Source organism: Rhinolophus hipposideros (assembly GCF_964194185.1).
Source record: "Rhinolophus hipposideros genome assembly, chromosome: X".
In the NCBI taxonomy this organism is placed as follows: Eukaryota; Metazoa; Chordata; class Mammalia; order Chiroptera; family Rhinolophidae; genus Rhinolophus; species Rhinolophus hipposideros.
The window spans coordinates 103751540-103776106 of record NC_138046.1 but is presented as its reverse complement, the minus strand read 5'-3'; the positions used below and the strand labels follow the sequence as shown (position 1 = coordinate 103776106).

At 38.6% G+C, this 24567-nt stretch overlaps 1 protein-coding gene across 1 annotated transcript in view; it reads right to left on the bottom strand.

Moving 5' to 3' along the window:
* Positions 1 to 24567, bottom strand: part of DMD (dystrophin) — a 2022175-nt gene that overhangs the window by 25753 nt on the left and 1971855 nt on the right. Inside the window, exons 75-76 of the mRNA XM_081043053.1 lie at positions 9893 to 10136; positions 8901 to 9024 (exon numbers count right to left, since the gene is read on the bottom strand). Coding sequence (XP_080899179.1) covers positions 8901 to 9024; positions 9893 to 10136 — 368 coding nt within the window. The remainder of the gene's footprint in view (positions 1 to 8900; positions 9025 to 9892; positions 10137 to 24567) is intronic.

Genomic DNA, 24567 nt, shown 5'->3' with positions numbered 1-24567 from the left:
CTGTCTGGATCATCTTACCCATTGATAAAACTGGGGTTATTCAAGTCCCCTACTGTTATTGTGTTGCTGCTTCTCCCTTTAGGTCTGTTAATATTTGCTTTATATATTTAGGTAGTCCTATGTTGGTACATAAATATTTATAAATGTTTTATCCTCTTTTTGGATTGATCCCATTATGTCTTCGTCTCTCATTATTGTCTTTGTTTCAAAGTCTATTTTGTCTGATATAAGCATAGCTACCCCAGCTTTCCTTTGGCTCCCATTTACATGGACTATCTTTTCTATCTGTTCACTTTCACTCTCTGTATGTCCTTATACCTGAAGTAAATTTCTTGTAGGCAAAATATGGTTGAGTCTTTCATTTTTAATCCATTCAGCAACTCTGTCTTTTGATTGCAGAATGTAGTCTAATTACATTTAAAGAAACTTTTGATAGGTATATACTTATTGCCAGTTTAAAAACTGTTTTCTGAATGTTTTGCAGTTCCTGTTACTTTCTTGTTCACTTCCTTTGTGGTTTGATGATTCTCTGTAGTGGTATGCTTAAATTCCTTTTTCTTTATCTTTTGTGTATCTACTATAGGTTTTTGCTTGGTGGTTACCATGAGGTTTACATAGAACATATTTACAACAGTCTATTTTAAGTTGATAACTACTAAGTTCAAACACATTCTAAAGCTCTACATTTTTACACTCCCCGTGCAATGTTTTCGATTTCACAGCTTTGGATTTTGTGTATCTACTAACCAAATATTGTAATTATAATTATTTTTACTTCTTTTGTCTGTTAACCTTCATACTAGATTAATATATCATGAGACTCCCTTCTGGCCTGCAAAGTTTCTGAAAAAACACTGCTGATGGTCTTATGGGGGTTCCCTTGTATGTAACAAGTTGTTTCACTCTTGCTGCCTTTTAAGATTCTCTCCTTGTCTCTAAGTTTTGGCAACGTGGGTACCTTAATTCGGAACTCTCTAGGCTCCTGGATCTGGGTTTGTTTCCTTCCTCAGATTAGGCAAGTTTTCTGCTCCTTTCTCTCTTTCTTCTTCTTCTAGAACCCTCATAATATGAATATATGTTGGCTTGATGGTATCCCCAAAAGTCCCTTAAGCTAGGGTTACTCTTTTTTCCCTCCTATGATGGATGAATACCACCGCCCTGTCTTTAAGTTTTCTGATCCCTTCTTCTATTCATCTAGTCTTCTGTTGAAATCCTTGTAGTGTATTCTTCAGTGCAGTTATTGCATTCTTCAGCTTTATGATTTATACTTGATACTTGCTTATATTTTTCTATCTCTTTACTGAAATTTTCACTTTAGTCATGCATTGCTCTCCTGATCTCAACGGGAATCTTTATAAGCATTATTTTGAACTCTGTCTGTATTGGGAAAATCACATAAGGTCTTTTTTGAGGTTTTACCTTGTTCTTTCATTTGGAATGTATTTCCTATTTCTTCATTTTCCTTGACTCTCTCTGTTGGTTTCTATGCATTAGATAAAACAGCCACCTCTCTTAGTCTTGAAGGAATGGTCTCATGTAAGAGATGAACCTTATCTTTCAACTTTGCCCTAGCTCTTGGTTGTCTCTCAAACCTCTGTGAAAGTCCAAGCTGTCTCCTTCGTTCTCAGTGATTCCCAGTAACTGAGAGTGTGCCAAGATCTGTCAGTGTCCCAAAGTGGAGTATCTCAGTCAGCACCTAGATGCCGGGTGATTAAAAGGCCGAACATTCAGGCAGCAGCTTTTAAAGTATGTAAATATACCTCTTTTAGGGAAAGACTGGGAGATGTGAGTTTCTGTCTGTTTCCTCTACACTGAGCCCTGGAGGGATAGCCATTTAAAAATTGTCGTTTGCCACCAATACCACTGAACCCATAAATGCAAGCCCTGAAGGCCCCCAGAACCAGCTTAACAAGGTATATGTTCTCTGGGTGGCAGCCACAAAAACTTGAACACTGGATATGTGCCCAAACTCCTTTCTAGTCAATAACCAGTGACCTGAAGCAAAGAAGGAGAGCAAGAAGATGGCTCCCACTGGCCTCCCCATCTCCGGAGAGCACTGTAGTCAGCCCCTACATATGTGTTCAACTAGAAGCCTGCTCCTCAGGCAGAAGCTTTTAAGATAAACAATCCTCTTTCATAGGAAGAGTGGCCATATTTCAGTCTGCTGCCCCTGCCTTGGGGAGTTAGCCATGGTGAATCCCATGGTAAGTCCCTGTCAGCCCTTTAAGAGCTGTCTCTTAGACTATCACTTTGTGGATCTCTTGGATGCAAGCCCCGCTGACTCCAAAGCTAGAAGTTTCAGGGCCTCATCTTTCAGATGGAAGTCTAAACGTTGGGGCTCAAACCTTTCACTCCTTAGCGAGAAGCTTGGAGTTTCTTCCTGGTTGTGTGTTGCCATGCCAAGGGTGGGGTTTATAGCAAGATTGTGTATCAGCCTCTCCTACCCATTTTGATGTAGGATTTTTGCTCCTTTGCCCAATGTTGTGGGAATCACTCAACTAGTTCCTGAATTTCTTTCAGAGGGAATTCTTTTGTATGTAGCTGTAAATCCAGTGTGTCTATGGGAGGAGGTGAGTTGAGTTCAGGATCCTCTTATGTTGCTATCTTGAACCAGAACTTCCAGCTAAATTTCTTAAGTGTGTGGATTGTTCCGTATCTCCACAAGAATGTACTGTGCTTGATGTCTAAAACAGTCACTCAAAAAGCTCTTAAGGAGCTTAAGTTCTAGAAACAAATGCTAATAACTAACTACAAAACAGAATATATACAGAATATATACATAAAACAAGATAGAATGCATGATTAAGCTGTATAATGCATGATGAAGTTCCCCAAAAAGACTAACTGAGTGAAAACAAAGGACGGTATATTTCAGGTTAAGAAAACACTGTGTACACTGTGCCTGAGATGACTGACAGCATAGGTCAATGAAACAGCATGATATGTGTGGACGAGCACTGGGTCTACAAATAGACAGCGGATCATGCTTGAAGGTAGGAAAAATCTGGGCTGGAGAGGACGGTGGATTTTGAATACCATGCCAAGGAATGTGGACTTTATTCTGTAGGCAAACAGGAGTCACAAAAATACTAAAGGAGAAGAATAATATATAATCTGAATGTTAAGAAAGTAACTGGAAATATTTGGAAGATAGCTTGGAAAGGGAGAGGGACCAAAAACAGTGAAACCAATTAGGAGAGAATTCATATTGTCTGTTTAGCTGATCACATGATAAAGGCTACATTTGGGCAGAGGCAGCTGAATTGAAGAATTTTTCTCTTTTTAAGAGAAGAGAGACTGCCATTGATGGTTCAAGTGGTGGTAGGAGGACTTGGCTATAGAAGGGAGGGAAAGGGTTGTTTTTCGAGGTGACAGATATGTTTAGTTCTCTGGTTCTGGTGATTGTATCATGGGATGTATACATAGGTCCAAGCTCATTGTGTAAAATTTTTTTTCCCATCAATTACACTTTAAGGAAGCAAAAAAATAAAAAGAAGGTAAAAGAAGAAAATGTTGGAAATGACTTTGTGTAGTTTCATAAATTGGAAGAGAGATTCTGGAGGTTGATCATGATTTCAGATTGGGTTACGTCTTTATCCATGGTTTTATCCAGAAGACACTCAACAGAGAGGTCTGGCAATTTGGATTTATGGTCCTCAAGATAGCAGAAACCAAGGAATGGAAGGAGTGCCCAGGGAGAGTGAAGGGAAAGGAGCGAGAATCTCAGGAAAGCCTTCAGGTGATGACTGAGAAAGATACAACATCATCTATGTGGTAATTGGGTATCAAATATTTCACTTGAATCCAATTATGAGTTCTCAAGCAGGCAAATCCAAACTGAGGAACGTTCTACAAAACAACTGGTCGGTCTCACCTCTTCTAGAATGTCAGTGTCACGAAAAAATGTAGAGAGGCTGGGAAATCGTTCTAGACTAAAGGAGACTAAAGAGACATACATGGTAAGTAAATACAAAGCATGACCCTTTGTTAGATCCTGAATGAAAAAAGGTCAAAAGCTATCAAGAAATTAGTGTCAGAATTGGGGCTCTTTGAATTTAAATTATATATTAGATAACAGTATTGTATCTGCTAATTTCCCCAGTGTGATAATTCTATTGTAGTTATATAAGAGAATATCTTTCACCTTGGATACTTGTTGAAGGACTTAGGGGTAAAGTGTCATTATGTAGGAAACATCATCCTTCAGTGAAAAACAAATCCACAAACTATACACACACATAAATAAAATATGCAACGTAAATAAATAAATATATATACACAGTATAAAGATGTTAACATAAAATATGCAGATGTGAGTATAAATAAATAAATAAATAAATAAATAAATAAAGTAAATGTGGCAAAATGTTGAATTAACTGCAATTCTGCCATAAATTTGAAATTGTTCCAAATCAGAAGTTAGAGAGACATACGGAGTTGTTAGGAATTCACAGGCTCCTGTGTGTGTAGCTCACGAAAGCCAAAAGAACTTAACTTAGTTAATTTCTATTTGTTTGTCTTTTCCAATAGAATGTAAGCTTCCATTAGGACACTCTTCCAGTTAAAAATAAAGTGTATAAACACACATGGTACACAGAGACTTACCAGTGATAAATTCTTCATGGTTTGAGGAAGCACTCCACTCCTTAGAACACCTAGTATGACTTCACCCATACTTCATTTTACAAATGTCACTGGGATTGTATGTTTAAAGAATTGCAACTCTCTCTCCAGCATACGGTTCAGCAAATCCTAGCCTTTTCACATCTCAGACCATCAAAGATGAGGAATACACACTGTGCTTATTTAAATACCTGTATGCATTCTTCAAGGAGACGGTCGGGTTTTTCTTCTTAAATGAAATTGGCTTATACAGTTGGAAAACAATCTCCTTTGAATTCAGTCTTTTCTTTCAGAGAACAAACTTAACAACAGAGCCTGTCCAATTTGTATCAGCAAGATATTTCTTAGCCACTGGAATATAGCATTTCTGTCCTTGCATGCAGTTCTGCCATAATTCTCTCTGCCCCACAAACCATCGGGACCACAGCCTGATGTGTACTTTACTTTGGGTGCTATGATGGACACACTGCCTCTTTGCCAGTGTTGATGGGCCTCAATAATTAATGCTTCTAAGCACTCAGGGCCCTGAATCTCACTGCTAAAATATGCGACTCAGTGTCACGCTTCACTTACTTAAAAAAGAAAGGAAAAACCCTGCAGTAAGAAACAGCAGAAGTACTGAAAGTCAGTTGTTTGGGGGAAATCACAGACTTTTCAAAAGCATATGATAGTTTTTCATATGCCGAGTGATCTTTTACAGTCCCAACAGTGCATTAGCTATATTCAGATCTCACGTGGAGAAAGAATCTGATGCAGGGATTGCCCTAAATTACTGAGTTGTGTGTGGTAAATTCATGAAAACAGTGACAACCTTTTCTCTCCCTTCACAGAGGAACCGAAACCTTGCTTTCCTACAAGGTCTGACATCTCTGGAGGCTATACCTCTGCCCACTGCTCAAGGTTCTTGAAGTTCATCAGATTTGCTTCCACCACATTCTCTCCCTCCTCAGAAATGCTCATCTCCTCAGTACCCTCATCCACCTTCCTTAATATCTATCTTGATTCATAAGGACCTCACCACCATGTTGGCAAGCCCCGCAACCCTGGCCTTATCAACCCCAGGAACCGTACCCCTCACTGACCTCCATGTACAATCTTCAACAGCTCACTGGGAAGCTACATCGAAGATGCAGGCATTGCTTGAAAGTAGTATTTTACTTCCATGATGCCCAACTTTGGGATTTTCCTAATCTCCCACCATAAAACTCATTCACACCCTTGCCCCTTCCTTTTTATCCTATCAGTTTTGGTTAGGCACTTGGCCTGTCTATAGTCTACCCTCATGGAAGATCTTAAGTATAAAAAGGACTCCTTAACACACCATGATGCCAGGCTGAAGACCTTTAAGCGTGAGGGCTCAAGGAGTCCCAGGTCTCTTTCTTTCTATGAGGTAAGATCAGGATGGCCAAGCAGAACCAGTTTAGGACCCAGGGAAAAAGGAAGCATAGAGCATGGGGGCTGACTCATGTTGGGCCTTAAGAGAGAAGGAGAAATGAAGAAGATGGATCAAATATTTGTGGCCTTCATAAAACCACCTACTGTCTAGCTTAGCACAGTGGAAAAAACCAACAAGCACATGGCTGGCAACCTCTGTCATGGCCACTTTCAGTGTAAGTTCATTACCACTGCAAAATGCTTTACTCCTTTTGACCTTCTTTTATGATTTTTGCCTCCTGAATTCCCGTTTGCTTAGAGCCGAGTGCTAGGCAGAAAACACTACTGAAGAATGGCAGACACCAGACCACGCTGACCATTTCCTCAATAGTCATCTTTTACCAAGGCCCTCAGTGTTGCTTGGTAATGTTCCAAACATGTCTTGACTTTCCTTAAACTGCACTCATTTTCAAGATTACCTGGTCTTTTATTTCACTGAAAAGACAGATTCTCCAACTTCCCTTCTCTTGGCTAAAAATGCTTTCTCAGAAGTGGCTAATGCGTTTCCAATAATCCAATGTAATTGATTTTCGCTGTGATTTATTTTCACTTCCCTGGAACTCTTTTCAGCACTTGACCTGTTGCCCACATCTTCCTTGAACCTATCCCTGTTCCCTACTACTTCACTACTACATCATCCATATGGAGGTCTTCCCCAAGGCACTGCATCCAAGCACCTTTGGTATATACCGTAGTTCCCCGAAAATAAGACCTAGCTGGACAATCAGCTCTAATACGTCTTTTGGAGCAAAATTTAATATATGACCCAGTCTTATTTTACTATAACATAAAACCGGGTCTTTAATATAATGCTGTGCTGTGCTATGCTATAATATAAAATATAATACACGGCCTTATTTTACTATAAGACCCGGCCTTATATTAATTTTTCCTCCTAAAGATGCATTAGAGCTGATTGTCCAGCTAGGTCTTATTTTCGGTGAAACACGGTATTAGGTTGGTGCAAAAGTAGCTGTGGTTTAAAAGGTTAAACAATTGCAGTTATTCTGCACCAACCTAATATCTCATCTCAAACATGTCAGCTATCAATTCTGTGGAGCTCACTCTCCAATCTCTTCAGCGTGCCCTTTCACACCAGTTATAGACCTGTATTTTAACTTCTTTCTGGACATGACTTAGACCTGCCAGTTCCTGAAACACAGTATGTTCACAGTCAAAAGCATCATTATCTTCTTCCAACCAAATCCTCTCCCTTCATTTCCTTTCCTCACATTTGTCAGTCAGTCCGCCGGGCCTGGATACACTAGTTTCAAATAATAGTCTCACAGTCATCTCCTCCCATCCCATCACTGATCTCTCTCTCAAGCTTAGGCCCTCAGAACTCCTATAACTTCTCCTAACTGGTCTTTCTACCTATACAAGTTTTACTTTGGGCCAGATACAGCTGCCAGAATGCATCTTTTTAGATATTTCTTACTTGGTATATGATTTATAGTGGTCCCCTGACACTGACCAAAATGAGTCGGACGCCTCTGCCCAACATTCCCCTCAGTATAATGTGACCTGAAGCTTCCTCTGCAGCTTTATTTCCCCCACCTCCAGGCTGGGCCCTATCTTTCTATTAACTGGACCATTGTCTCTTTCCCATCTTTGGCCCAAGGGCCTCATGTTTACATCTTCGGTTATGTATTCCTTCCTCAAAGCATAGTTGGTTCCTACTCCATCCTTTGGAACTCTGCACAAATATCAATTCAAAGCCTTCTCTGGTCTCCAGAAATGAATGAAACTGTAATACCACACTGCCTTGTTCTGAAAAATTGAATGGCTGGCCCACTGAGGGCTAAGACTACGTCACTCATCTTTGTACCTCTAATAACGCATTTCTGAAAATGCCTTGTCCAGAACTGATATTAGATAATTTAGCTGTTGATTTGGACCTCTGAGCAAACATTCACCATTTCCAGACCTTAAGAGATAATAATTACACTAAGTGAAATAAGTCAGACAGAGAAAGACAACTATCACATGATCTCACTTATATGTGGAATCTAAAGAAAAGAATAAATGAATGAACTAATCAGAAACAGTGTCAGAGACATAGAGGAAAAACTGAGGGTTGCTAGATGGGAGGCAGGGTGGGGATAAGGGGGAAGGTAAAGGGATTAGAAAGTAGTCAGTAACCACAAGATTGCCACGGGGATATGAAAGTCAGTTTGGGGAATGTAATCAATAATGTAAAGATTTTGTAGGGTATCCGATGGACACTTTTGTCCCATTAGGAAGACCCCCTCAGGGATGATGTAGATGCTTGATCACTGCACTGTACACCTGAAGCTGAACAAAAATGAATGTCAACTACAATTTTATATACATATACATATATATACACATACACACACACACACACACACACACACACACACACACACACACACATATATATACATATATATATATAGTTCCAGGAAGTGGCTGTACAGCATAAGGAATAGAGACAGTGGAAATGTAATGGCTGTGTGCGATGTCAGAGGGGTAGTGGATGGGGGTGGGGGGTTGTCACTATGTGCAAGATATAAATGATGAATGTCTATTACATTGTTTTCTACACCTGAAATTAATTTAAAAAATCTGTATACATTTTTGGTGGCACCTTCTGTGTATAACATACACATTATGTATGTACGTATGTATGCACATGTATACACAGATACACACATATGTGTTTGTGTGTGTATGTATAGGTATAATTTTGTAAGTAGGGGTAGAATTAGAATTATCTCCCATTTTACAGATGGGGAAACTAAGGCTCACAGAAATAAAGCAAGTTTTTGGTCACAAAAAAAAGAGAGCGATAACAGGAAGGCACTAAGACAGACACTTACCCATGGATTCTGAAGTTTGACTGCCAACCACCCGGAGCAGCATAGGCTGACTGCTGTCTGACCTCTGAAGAGAGGTAGAAGGAGAGGAGACCGTTGTACCATTCACCTTGGCCTCTGCCTGGGGCTAAGGCATCCAGAAGAAAACAAAATTATTATTTTTTTTCATAGTAAACACTCAAATATATAAGTATAAAACTATTCTATAGACACTCAGGACTCAGAAATTATGAACTTTCCTACTTAGAAACCTCCCAAAGATTGTTAAATTTGAAAAATTTCACTATTGATGAGATCCACAGATATTGTCTTTGTATTTGCATTGTGCCCCCTTATGTGTTTGGGAAAAAAGTTATAGCTGCAGTGGAGTAAGATATATAAAATCATTAGACCAAATAACTGAAAGATTTAGGTCATGTGGGATGGTGAAACCATGTGGGACCACGAAAACATAGCGGAGAATTCATATTTTTGCAAAGTATTAAGCAGTAAGATGGAAAGAACGTATCTCAAAATTTAAAATTCCCAGAAAGCCAGGACCATGGGCAGGTAGGGCCTATGACAGTGCAGCCTCTTGCTAGGTTTTCAATGGATGCTTGAAAAATTACATTTTAGGGATTAGAAAAAGAAAAAAAAGAAGAAGAAGTTACCAGAAAATAAGACTAATTGCAAAAAAGAGAGTTCCATTCTAAGAGGTAAAAGTTTCCCTTTTAGAAAATGAATGGAAACCTTCTGATACATTTTAAAGACGAATTTTGAATCAGTCCAATACAAAATATTTGTGTAGGAAACAATGTTGAACAGATATTAATAAACACACCAGTTTTCCTACTCATAGCCTTTGTTACCTAGACTTTGCTAGGCTAGGCACATACAAGATACTCAACAAATTGATGCTTGTTGCACCTCTAAAAAGGACTCTGAGTTTTGTTTAGTTGTGTTGAAGGGAAGAATGAATTGTTATAAATGTCCCGTGGTAGAGATGTGGGCCTCACTTGCTCCAGCAGCTGCCTTAGCCTGTGTAACTGGGACTCCAGCTGTTTATTGTGGTCTTCCAGGATTTGCATCCTGGCTTCTAGGCGGCCTTTGTGTTGACGCAGTAGCTTGGCCTCAGCAATGAGCTCAGCATCCCGGGGACTCTGGGGAGAGGTGGGCATCATTTCAGGAGGGGACGGCAGTGGAGACAGGCCTTTGTGTTCATGCTGCTGCTTTAGACGATCATATTCTGCTTGCAGATTTCTGTTGGCATCCAAGAAGTGAAAAAAAAGCAAAAAAGAAAAAAGGAAAAAAGAAGAAAAATCAAAGTAAGTTGAATGTCAATGTCATCACCAGATTTCATATAAAATGGCAGAGAGATGACCACCACCAAACACAATAGCAAGCAAAAGAGAGGCACTTAATGAATGGCTTTTATGATGACGATTAACAGTGCTACAAAAACAAAATAAAATTGGAAGTGTCTGCCCGGAGTGTGAGAGGAGATGCTTTTCAACCTTTTATTTTATACTAAAAGCCTTATGAATGCTATGTTCAGATAAGTAAGCAGCAAAGGATTTAATCATTTTGTAAATACTTCTTTATAATGCCATGAGGTTACAATTTTTATACCTCTATCAACACTGGTGTGCTTAAAAAGAATCATAAAATATTTTCAACATCAATGTATATAGGAACATACTAAGAGTGTACCCATGTGTACCCAGCACAGTGCTTTAATTAATATATGTAACGTTTGCCATATTTTCTCCAACAGTTTTTGGAAGACACAAAATACGGACAGTTCAAGCTGAAGCTCCCCCATGTACCCTGCTCAATACCACCATCCTCACCATCACCCCCAAGGAGATAATACCATGCTGAATTCCAGGCCCACAACACTGTATCCACAAATATTACGTTGAACTTAATAAAGATGCTGATATTCGGCTGTTTTTTAACCAACAAAATGGCTGTTTCATATAATTCAATCCAATAGCATTATTTTGCACGTTCTTAACTTTATGTTTAAGAACTTTATGTTTAAGTATGTACATACCATTCGACTAGCTTTTTTTGCCTTCAACACCATTTTGGAGATTTATCTGTGCTGATACATAATGGTTCATGATTTTAAGTGCGCTAAGGTATTATTTTGCTGCTTGAATATGCCAACAACCTTCTCCTGTCAGTAGACATTTTAAGTTTCCAACTTTTCACAATTACAAAGATGCAATGAACTTCCTTCTACCTGTCTTCTTGGGTACCTGTTTAAAAAATCCTGTATAGAACACATCTAGATGTGGAATTGTTGGGTTCTAACAACATCTTTAACATTGCTACATAACACCAAATTGCTCTAAGTGGTTTTACCAATTTGCTCTCTTAAAGGTAGTGAACAAAGTTTTCCGTTTAGGCCACATCTTCACCAAACACTTGGTGTTACTCGAATCTGCTGAATCTGATGGGTACATTTTAAGCTGCACATCTCTCATTACTGGTGAGGTTGAATTTTTGTGTTAATTGGCTTTTCATGTTTCCTTTACTCATTTCCCCACTGGACTGCCTTGTTCTTATTCAAGTTCTGGATATATTCTCGATACTTATTTCTTTGCCAGCTACATTCACAACAAATATTATCTCCTATCTGTATCTTAGTGTCGCTTACCTTTAACTTGGTTCAAGGCATCCTGTTGTACAAAAAACTTACATTTTAATGTACTCCTCCATGTTTGCTGCTTTTTATGTTTCGCTTAAGAAACTCTTCCCGACACTTACATTTTAAAGTTTAAAATTTTTGTTCTTCTCATTTAGAACTTTACCCAGAATCTTTTGTGCTGGGTATCAACATATCTACTTTTACTTTCCCCCATAGCTAACTTATTAAGCCAGCCTCATTCACTGTATAGTTCTTTCCCCCCACTGATTTCTAGTGGTACCTCAGCAATACATCAAGTGTCCATAAATACGTAAGTATGTCTCTGACCTCTCTATTCTATGCCGTTGGTTTCTTTGTATGCTCCCTCCCCGTGCAGATACCTCAACACAGCTTTAAATACACTGCTGTCTGGTAGGTCTTCCCACATTGTTTTGCCTTAACATTGTCTCGGCTCTTCTGATCCCTTTCACCTTGCCCATCATTTTAGCGTCACATTTTCCTATGAAAATTTGTGGTGAAATTTGGGCTTGGAATTACATAGAATTTATCGATTAAAATGGTAGGAACAGACTTCATGTTATCCAGGAATGTGGTGAAGCTCCTCACTTCTTCGAGTCTCATTTCATGTGTATTATTAATGTGTAATTTACTGTGCTTTTTCATCTAGCTTTTCAGGTTGAATGCTTAAACCAATTAATTTTATTATTTTTAAGGAGGGCGCAGTTCACAGTGGCTCATACAGGGATCGAACCGGCAACCTTGGTGCTACCAGCACTGCGCTCTAACTGACTGCGCTAACCGGCCAACCCTTAAATCATTTATTTTGAATTTTTATGTTTTTTAAGACATTTGGGGTTATAGATTTCCTTCTTGCTTTAGAATTGCTGATAATGCTATTTGGTACTCGGTGACTGATTTCTTCCAGTTACAATACCAAAAGAGGATGACAGATTTCTGTTGTTCACAGGTGATATTTCGTCAAGTGAGAGAACTTCCTATCCACAAATGTGGGAGATCTATACCTATGAGAAAAGACATGAAATTCAAGTGAGGAAAGGAGAGTTTTCCCATTGTCCAGTTTGAGAGTAAGATAATCTCATGACCAGGTTTCCTGTTAGGGAAATATTTTCTGTCGTTCCACACCTGGAATGAATGTTCCACAGGGGCAGCATGTCTTCCAAATTGCTCAGATTCTGAATGCTGGATCTCCACATTGAAGAAGAAATAAAATCCAATCTATTCTTTTTTTTTTTTTAAACTCTACCCTGTACTTAACATTACAAGTTTTCTAGGAATTTAAAGTCATGCAGGAAATCAATATATGATCTTTTTCGTCTACAGGAATATAATCTCCTATCTGTCTTGATTGAAATCAATCTGCTACATCTTCAAGAATAGTTGTGTGTATAGTTTGTTTCATAGCAATCTGCTTTGACAAAGCAGTAATAAGAAGAGATTGACCAAAATAAGTTTACCCTCAGCCAGATTCTGTACAACGGTCCTCTGGGTGTGAACCAATGCATGTAGTCATCCACATGAATTAAATCCAATTTTTGGACCTCTTCACTGACAATCATCTAAATGTTTCTGTGAACTTGAAGCAGCATCCAATGTTCACAAAGTTTCACTTGATAGGAACTATCTTCTATTTCCCCCCCCTTGTAGTATTCACTAAAAGAAATCCACCTTCATTGAAATGTCCCAACTGGTAACATTTTTTTATGTAGAATCCTATTCAGGATACTTCTTTCTACCAGATTGGGTCATCCACAATGTTCTTTTTGAAAACACTGTTGTACTATTCTAAAAACAAACGATGACTATCTTGCCACCTATTTTTCACAAAGGTACTGACATTTTCTAGAAAGGTCTTCCTTGGCATCTTGATCCTCTGGGTTTAGTTGTCCACAGAGCTCTCCTTTAATCAGTTCTTTACAAGTGACTTTGTTCAGAAAACATGATTTAGTATATACAACACATTACATTTCTGTTTTTATGTTTTCTAGTGACAAACAGAAAAGGTCATTTGAATCAGACAGGGCTTCCCAGAGCTGAACTGTAAAGAATACCAATTGCTCCTAAGCAGGGCCTTTCTTCCCTTCCCAGATGTTTGAAATTTCTCTTGGGAGACCATTTCCTTAAAAACTCACATTCTTCTTCAGTTCTGGAAGATTTTCAGCTACTATAGCTTCAAACATTGCTTCTCTGCCATTTCCTCCATTTTTCTGAAACTTCTATTAGGTATATTTTAGAGCCTTGTGGTCAATTCCCCATCTCTTTTCAATGCTCATTTATATGTCTTATCATTTTCTCTTAGTGCTATGTATAATCAAGTCCTCAGACTCATCTTTTAATTCACTTATCTTCTCTGACTGGGTCAAGTCTAGAATTTATCCTCTTTATGGAGTTTAGTAGCTTCATTGATGACAGTTTTTATTTCCAAAGATGCTGTTTTTAGATCCATCTGTTTCTTAGCTTCTTGTTATTTTTTAATAAATGGTGTTTCCTTATTTATGTTTCCGAGAATCCTTACTTACTAGCAATCCTTGGTATATTGTTCTGTCATTTTACTTTCATCTAGGCTTCATTCATCTTTTGATGATCAGTTTGGAGGGATTATCTCACCCCTTTGTGTGTTTTGGATTTTGGTTTGAAGACACAGTAAATAATGCAGTGTGTGTGTATTTTCCTCTCCTGCTAAACTCACCTTATCTCCACAAAGTGGTTTTGTGGTTGTTTCCATCTACCACTCAAAGGCCCCTAGTCTAATCTATGAGAGCTCGATCTTACACTGGTAGTTTGCGGCTCCCACAGTGAAGTGAGTGTAATTATCGCAAATCCCATCACCAGGCAGCATGGTTCAGGTGCTGGTCTCAAGGTTCTCATGTTCTTCCCTGCTGCACTCCTCACCTCTTCTCCAGGCTCTACACATTAGGGCCGTGGCTGCATCTAAGCTGTGGTCTCCTGCAGCAGTCCAAATTGCTGTTTTTGCCAATTTCCTTTCCAGTGTAAGTGTGCACGTGGATGTGTCCCTTCACGTGTGTTTTTGCAGGGCCCTGATCTCAAATGGCTGCCTCTGGGTCCCCGCCTTGTGAAGAGAATTGTAATCTCTGTTATTACAGCAGGAGCTGTAAGCCCCACCATTTCCCACACACTGCTCACTATGCCCTGAGGTGGTTTTTTGTTGTTGTTGTTTCCATTTGTGGTCCAAGGAGATGTGCACCTTGTTTTAAAGCCCAGTTATGTCTCTTCCATTTTTGTTTCACCCCATGTATTATCTACCATTGGATAAACGGTAGGAGGAAAGGAAGATGTCTTAAAGCAAGAGCTAATGTTATCTTAATCAGAAGGCGACCAGGACACATTGGTTTTGTAGATGTATGATCGAGATTCCCTCAGTATTTATTCAAACTAAATTCAGCAGGACAGGATTAAATGAGCCAAACAAGTGCCTTTCTCTTAAATATGTGACATACATAAGCCTTCTATTAAGCTCAATAACAAATTTGATTCTGAGGGTCTAGTTTTTCCCTCCCAAATCTCTGAGGCAGGACAAGCTGTCATGCCAAAAGTTTGAAAAGCCAGAAATACCTCAAAAAAGGTATCTTGGCCAGAAACCAACTAAAATACAAAGTTCTTTGATTTGAGTCTAAATTCTCCTTTAAAGATATTTACAAATTTTCATGAGGATTATTAAGACAATTGGTATTCAAGGAGTTGAATTAAAGATAACTTTTAATAAATGTTTCCTAATAAATATGGTCATGGTTACAGAGCTGTCTTTGGGCATATTTTTGTCAGGGGCTCGGAAATAAAGCCACTTAGCCCTTACGCCATTTTCTTCAATTTAAAAACATCTATGCCAACACCTTTAAATGTATATCACAATGACAGTTTTTGGATGCAGTATTTATAAAGCACATAGGGGGCATCATTCCCAGAAAAGATCAATGAGACACTGACCACTGTTCCAAGGTAAGTTGTTTTAAAGCTTACCCACAAATACGCAATTTACTCATTTTATCAGTTGGCTGTCAATTTATGTTATTACTGATATATATTTTGCTTTTCTTGAAGTTACACATGTACATCTCATCCCTACTGATTCTCTAATTATTAGAATGTATATGGAATCATTTCAATACAGATGAATATGTCAGTGATCAGACAACGACTCCACAGAGAATCTATTTACGTTCTTGATTATCTTGTAAATTATATTTCTCTGGTAGCTCCCTAAAGAACACTAATTCAAATTCATTGCACATGGCTTCTGTCACCACAATTTCTTCTTGCATCTAGTCATCCAAAAAAAAAAAAAAAAAAGGTCTCCCATCCATTATTAATTTCTTATTCTCTGTAGAGCTTAAAAAGATCCCTCCATTCTACAACTATGTAGATGTAGCTGATTAATTTTATGTCATCAAGTGTATAAACATGGTTGTCTAGATACAAAATCACGTTTAAAAATTTCCTAACCAAGTAAAGCATATAGGAGATGAATCACATTGCCCTAACCTCTACCTGCTGAAAACATGAAATCTCCTGGCCCCTCTAGCAATCATTACTAGCTAAATGCTAGTTATGATAAAGAGCATTACAACAATCTTTATGTAGGTTCCATTAATTTACAGAGGCCAAGTATTTTCAACGTAGGTCATCTATTCTTTAAATGGAACTTCCCTACTATGTGTAATTATACAGTTGTACAATGATATTTTTGAAATAAAGAATTAAAGGTCACTTTCCACTGAGGAATGGCTTTTGAACAGTATTATACCAAAGCATGAGCACACACAGGGTCTGTTTCACAAAGTGGGAACAACTACAAAGGTCTGTCTCGAAAAAAAATAGGCCCAGAGAAATCAAGCTTTACCTTCATCCAATATTAAAAGCACCTAAATCATATCCACCAATCTGGATTCAAGCAAATGGAGTAAATCATATGGCACTATTACAGCAACTATGAATCTAGCAAATTAGCAATTTCTAAAAAGAGAAAAAGACAAATTTTGCAAGCTTGATGCATTTTAAAAACTGGAAATTGCACAGAGCCTCTTCAATTATCATAAAAATATTTAAAGCTATACTGTAAAATTTTATCAAACACAAAGTCAAAACTACCCCTAAACTAGATGGAAAAAGACATCCATGTGCTTTGGCATTACCAGTGTGAAACAAGGAGAGGTTCACAGGGTGGAAAGTAAAAGCATGCATATTTTAGGTCTGCCTTAAGCAAAACAGTAAAACTGTCAGGACTCCCCCAGGCTCTTATTTCTACTCTTTTTCTCTTAACACTGTCCCCGCATGCATTCACAGCTCTTAATTTTAACTCCTTTCCTACTGAAATTTGCTCAATAGAAAGATGTTCTATAAATCATGTAATCCTTACCGGGATTGTATAATTATGTGATATATGCATTTTAGAAGAGATGTTGAAGCATGTAAAGAAAAAAGATCACTTTTTTGGTACATTGCCCTTTGTGTGACTTTTACCACCTATAGCAGAGGAGAGATTGAGAAGAAGGTTTGAGAGCATGGTTTTGGAGTCAGAGAGACCTTGATTCACAACTAGACTCTGCCACCTGCTGAGGCTACAAAACTGACGTGAACACTCACTCCAACAGCAAGATTAATTAGCCGGTATGGTCTATATTCCATATGTACAACTTTCTTAGAACCATGCCCAGCCGTCTATGTGTTCAATAAATGTTGGTTACTATTATTGTTGTTCTTACTTCTTTCTCTATACAGTCTGAACTTTTTAGATTTGGAAACTCAGATGTGCTGAGAACTTCCTGTCAAAAGAAAGCCCTTAAATTATCATTTAAAAAAGCAATCTACTAAGCCTTATTGAGCTTGGCAGAAAATACACATATATAATGCTCAAAAACTGATTCATCATTCACTATTTGCTCTCTGTATATATACTTGAGTTCTAGCCCTCCAGTCATTGTTAGAGATACCTTTGAATTTGGAAATTACTGTATATTGTCCATCATCTGTACAAAATGAAACCACTGAATTCAGATCACTACGAGGCGATCTCCTAAGATTGAACCAACTCTGCTGGGCATATGACAGAATCATCAAATTATGCCTGTAGATTACTGTTGTAATAAAATATTTGGACCAAGTCTACAGGGTTAATGTATCTAGATGTACTCTACTTTGGGGATACGCCCTTGACACATGGACTATCTGATGCGCAAATTCCGAGAGATAGAATCAGACAATATCAATTAGCTTTAGCGTATCTTCAATTACTGAGATATTTTTCACAAATTCCTGACACTGCCTATAGAGTAAGCGTATTAATCAAAAGTTCAACACAAGAAGAGAAGAATTCATAAGAAATCCTGTTATACCTGGAAATAAGGCAGACAAATCAAACCCAAGACAAAAATGACAGTAGCTAAGTCTTCACCACTCAAAAAGTACACTAGGATTGGAGAGGTTTTAAATGTGAGAAAGTCTAGTCCCCAGGAATGGTACCATTGGGTAAAGGGTGTTTCAAGTTTCAGACAAATACAGTAAAATATCCAACTTCCATTGTCTGTGGTGAGCAAAAACCCATAACAGTCTCTAGGAGAATCACAATTTTAAGCTTTGCGTGTCCTGGCTTGAGTTCCTCGAGTAGTTAGACTTGGCCTTAAATACTCCCAGAAAGTTCATCTTGATGGCCTATTTTTTTTTTACTTCCTGGCACACACTGCTATACACTTTTGCCATATCTGATCCTATGGCCTCCTCTAGTACAAGGACAAAAACTACAGAATCCTTTCTTTAAAATAAGCCTCAGTAGTTGTACATGAATGTTCATGGCAGCATTATCCATAATAGCCAGTAAGTGAAAACAATCCAAAGGTCCACCAACTGCTGAATGGATTAAAAAAAATGTGGTCAATCCATATGAGGGAATAGCATTCAGTAATAAAAAAGAATGTATGAATACATGTTACAACATAGTTATTCTTTAAAACATTATGCTACACGAAAGAAGCCAGTTACAAAAGACCTCGTATTGTATGATTCATTTATATGAAATGTCCAAAATAAGCAAATCCATAAAGAAAAAGCAGATCAGTGATTGTCCAGGACCGGGGTGGCGTTGTTTTGAGAGATATGGAGAATGACCGAAACGGGTATGGGTTTTCTTTTTGGGGTGAAGAAGCCGTTCTAAAATTGAATGCATGATAATGGTTGTGCAACTGTGACTATCTTTATAACCAGTGAATTATACACTTTAAATGGGTTAATTGTACGGCATGTAAATTATCTCTCAATAAAACTCCTATAAAAAAATAAGTTCCAGAAGCAGGGTCAATATGGCAGAGTAAGGAGATCCTGAACTCACCTTCTTCCACAAACACAGCAAAATTACAACCAAATATAGACCAACCATCGCTGAGAACCACCTGAAGTCTAGCTGCACAGAATTCCTAAAACTAACGATATAAAAAAGAAGCCATGTTGAAACAGGGAGGCAGAACAGGGATGCGTTCTGGTCAGGCCCCACACCCACAAATGCGAGGAATAACAGCCTGAGGAGCAAGGGGTTCAAGCCTCACACCGGGCTTCCCAGCCTGGGGAACCTGTGCCAGGAGAGGAGTCCCCATGATACCTGGCTTTGAAAACCAACAGGGATTACATGCACAAGAGAGGAAGGACCGTTGGGAGACCAAGACACTGCTCTGAAAGGGCTCAAGCACGAACTCTTGTTCCAAGCTACAGTGCAAAGGCAGCAGTTTGAGAAGTGCCTGGGTCGTACAGGGAGGAATGAAATTGTCTAACTTGAGGGTGAGGGCTGGAGGGGCAGGGATCTGTGGGAACTCTGTCTAGGGATGAAAGCGCTGGCAGGAGCAATTATTCCTTTGTTTCCTTTGTTATGCTGTCCTTCCGCCTGGCTGGCCAGGCTCAGGCGGGTGCCAAATCTGTCACTCTCCATTAACCTGGCTAATACCATTTGCCTCACCCAACCTTCTCACCCCAGCTGGAGCCTCTTTCAAAAGGCTTCAGACCTCCCACACACGTGGCAGTCAGTCTCGGCTCACACCATTGCATTTTCCAGGCTCACATCACTGCATTTTCCAAGTGCCCCCACGCTTAGCACAGGTGACAGCCAGCTTCTATTGGAGCTCCTACCTAGTGGCCCCAAGCCTAACACAAGGGGTAGCCAGCCTTAGCTAGCAGTGCAGCCTTTTCCAAGCAGCCCCACATCTGGCACAAATGGTAGCTGGCTTTGGCTCCCATCATACCCATTACCCAGCCCCTGCCCCAAGCCCAACACAAGCAGCACCCAGCCTACGCCTAAAATGGATCCCCTCCCAGGCAGAGCCACAACTGATTCATCTGACAGGCAGCCTCAGCTGGCACCAGAGCCCCACAAAAGCGACTTCCACTCCATAGCACCGGCCCCTACACATCAGATTGTCTGCAGTAGTTGTGGCTAGTCCTCACACCAGAGGGTCAACCCCACCCACTGGCACGTCCAAAGCAACTGCAGCCCGACTACAACAGGAGGGCACATGCAACCCACACAGAGGATACCCCTGGAGCAGCTGACACTGGGGATCAGGGGATTGTGCCACTGGGTCCCACAGGACACCTTCTACAAATGGCCACTGTTTCAAGACTAGGAGATGTAGCAGATATACTTAATACACAGAAACACAGAGAGGCAGTCAAAATGAGGAGACACAGGAGTATTTTCCAAGTAAAAGAACAAGACCTAGAAAAAGAACTAAATGAAATGGAGAGAAGCAATCTACCAGAAACAGGGATCAAAACATGAGTTATAAGAACGCTCAATGAACTTGGGAAAACAATACATTAACCCAGTGAGAAGGTGAACAAAGAGACAGAAAATATTAAAAAAGAGCCAATCAGAACTAAAGAATACAATAACTGAAATACAAATACACTAGAGGAAATCAACAGCAGAGTAGATGATGCAGAAGACGAGTCAGCGAGTTGGAAGACAAGGTAGTGGAAATCACCCAATCAGAGCAGCAAGAAATTTTTTTAAATGAGGATAGAAGACCTCTAGGACAACACCAAGCATACCAACATTCGCGTTATATGGGTAACAGAAGAAAAAGAGCAAGGGATTGAAAACCTATTTGAAAAAATAATGACAGAAAACTTCCCTAAAGGGGTGAAGGAAATAGACATACAATTCTAGGAAGCGCAGATTCTAAAACAAGATGAACCCAAAGAGGCCCATACCAAGACACATCATAATTAAAATGCCAAATGTTAAAGACAAAGAATCTTAAAAGCAGCAAGAGAAACACAGTTACCTACAAGGGCACTCCCCTAAGATTATCAGCTGACTTTTCAGCAGAAATTTTGTAGGCCAGAAAGGAATGGCAGGAAATATTCAAAACGATAAAAAGAAAAAACCTACAACCAAGATTACTGTACCCAGCAAGGTTATCATTCAGAATTGAAGGACAGTTTCCCAGACAAGTAAAAGCTAAAGGAGTTCATCACTACTAAACCAGTACTACAAGAAATGGTGAAGGGATTTCTGTAAGTGGAAATGAAAATGACAAAACTGAAAATAAGAAAATATGGGAAAGAAAAAAATTTCACTGATAAAGGCAAATATTTAGTGAAAGTAGTTGATCGACCAATTGCAAAGCTAGTACGAAGGTTAAAAGACAAAAAAGTAAGACCATGTGTAACTACAATAATAAGTTAAGGTATACACACACAAAAAAAGATATGAAATATGATATCACTAACCTAAACGTGGGGGGCTGAGTAAAAATTGTGTGCTTTTAGAATGTGTTTTAACTTAAGTGACCCTCAACTTAAAATAGAAAGCTATAAGCATAGCTTGTTATAACAATCTCATGGTAACCACAAACTGAAAACCTGTGATAGGTACACAAAAAATAAAGAAAAAGGAATCCAAAAAAATCACCAAAGAAAGTCATCAAAGTGCAAGAAGAATGAGAGAGAAAAAAAGGAATGGGGAAAACTACAAAAACAACTGGAAAACAATTAATAAAATGGCAATAACTACATTCCTATCAATAATTACTTTACATGTAAATTGACTAAATGTTCCAATCAAAAGACAGAGGATGGCTGAGTGAATAAACAAACAAAACCCATACATCCACTGCATACAAGACACTCTTCAGATTGAATGACACACCTAGACTGAAAGTGAAGGGATAGAAAAAGGTATTTCATGTAAATGGACATGTTAAGAAAGTTGGGATAGCAATACTTATTTATATCAGACAAAATAGAATTTAAAACAAAGGCTTTAACATGAAACAAATAAGAGCATTACATAATGATAAAGGGATCAATGCAACAAGAGAATATAATACCTGTAAACATCTACACATCCAACATGGGAGCACATAAATAATATAAAGCAAATATTAACGGACATAAAGGGAGACACTGACAGTAATACAATAATAGTAGAAGAGGACTTTAACACCCAGTTATAGCAATGGAGATCTCACCCAGACAGAAAATCAACAAGGCAACAGTGGCTTTAAATAATGCCTTAACCAGATTCACTTAAATAGATATTTAAAGACTATTCCACCCCCAAACAACAGCAGAAAACATATTCTTTTTCAAGTGCACGTAGAACATTTTCCAAGATATACCACACGTTAGGCTACAAAACAAGTCTCAATAAATTTAGGAAGATTGAAACATATCAAGAAGCATCTTCTCTGGTCACAATGGTATGAAACTAAAAATCAGTTAGTAAAAGACAACTAGAAAAACACAAACACGTAGAGGTTAAACAACATCCTACTAACCAATCAATGGAATACCAAAGAAATCAAGGAGAAGATAAAAAATATCTTAAGACAAACGAAAATGGAAAGACAATGATCCAAAATCTATGAGACACAGCAAAAGCAGTTCCAAGAGGGAAATCCATAGTTACACAGGCCTATGTCAAGAAACCAGAAAATTATCGAATAAACAATCTAACCTACACCTAAAGGAACTAGAAAAGGAACAAGCAAAGCCCATAATGAGTATTAGGCTGGTGCAAAAGTAATTGCGGTTTAAGAGGTTAAAAATAACTGCAAAAACCGCAATTACTTTTGCACCAACCTAATGGAAGGAAGGCCATAATAAAGATGACAGCAGAAATAAATGAAATAGAGACTAAAAGTACATTATAAAAGATCAATAAAACTAAGAGCTGGTTCTTTGAAAAGATAAACAAAATTGATAAACTTTCAGCCAGACTCATCAAGAAAACAAGAGAGAGGGCCCAAATAAGTAAATTCAGAAATGAAAGTGACAACTGACACCACAGAAATACAAAGGATTATAAGAGAATACTACAAACAAGTATATGCCAACAAATTGGACAACCTAGAATTGAAGACACAAATACATGATAAGATATACCATGCTCATGGATTGGAAGAATTAGTATCATTAAAATGTCAATCCTACCCAAAGAAATCTACAGATTGAATGCAATCCCTATCAAAATACCAAGAGCATTTTCCATAGAACTAGAACAAATAATCCCCAAATTTGATGGAACCACAAAAGACCCAAATACCCAAAGTAGTCTTGAGAAAGAAGAACAAAGCTAAAGGTATCACACTACCTGATATCAAACTATACTGCAGGGGCCTGCCTGGTGGCTGAGGCGGTTGGAGCTCCGTGCTCCTAATGTCCAAGGCTGCCGGTTTGATTCCTACATGGGCCAGTGGGCTCTCAACCATAAGGTTGCCGGTTCAACTCCAACTCCGCAAGAGATGGTGGGCAGCACCCCCTGCAACTAGCAACGGCAACTGGACCTGGAGCTGAGCTGCACCCTCCACAACTAAGATTGAAAGGACTTAACAACTTGACTTGGAAAAAGTTCTGGAAGTACACACTGTTCCCCAATAAAGTCCTGTTCCCTTTCCCCAGTAAAATCTTTTAAAAAAAGAAAAAAAAACTATACTGCAAGTCCATAGTCATCAACACAGCATGGTATTGGCATGAAAACAGACACATATATCAATGGAACAGAATAGAAAGCCCAGAAATAAACCCATGCGGATATAGTCATTTAATCTACGACAAAAGGAAGAATGTACAATGGATTAAAGACAGTCTATTCAATAAGTGGTGCTGGGAAAACTGGACAGACACATGCAAAAAATGAAACTGGACCACCTTCTTACTCCATACATAAGAATAAACTCAAAATTGATTAAAGACTTAAATGTAAGACCTGAAACCATGAAACTTCTAGAAGAATATATAGGCAGTAAACTCTCTGACATTGCTCTTAGTGATATTTTTATTGATATATCTTCTCAGGCAAGGGAAACAAAAGAAAAAAATAAACAAATGGGACTACATCAAACTAAAGTTTTTACACAGCAAAGGAAACGATCAACAAAATGAAAAGACATCCTCCTGAATGGGAGAAGATATTTGCCAATGATCCATCTGATAAAGGGTTAATCTCCAAAATTTATAGAAAACTCATACAACTCAACACCAAAAAAACACAAACAATCCAATTAACAAATGGCAGAGGACCTGCATAGACATTTTTCCAAAAAGGACATACAGATGGCCAATAGACATTAACCATCAGAGAGATGCAAATAAAATCCACAATCAGGTATCAACTCGCACTTGGCAGAATGGCCATCATCAATAAATCAACAAAGAACAAGTGTTGGCAAGGATGTAAAGAAAAGGGATCCTTTGTGCACTATTGGTGGGACTGCAAACTGGTGCAGCCACTGTGGAAAACAGTATGGAGGTTCCTCAAAAAATTAAAAATAGAAGTAGCTTATGAATCAATAATCCCACTTCTGGGTGGAAATCCAAAACACTAATTTGAAAAGATATATGCACCCCTATGTTTACTACAGTGCTATTCACAATAGCCAAAATATGGAAACAACCAAAATGCCCATCAATAGACAATTGGATAAAGAAACTGTGGTATATTTATACAATGGAGTATTACTCTGCCTCAAAAAAGGATGAAATTTTACCATTTGCAACAACATGGATGGACCT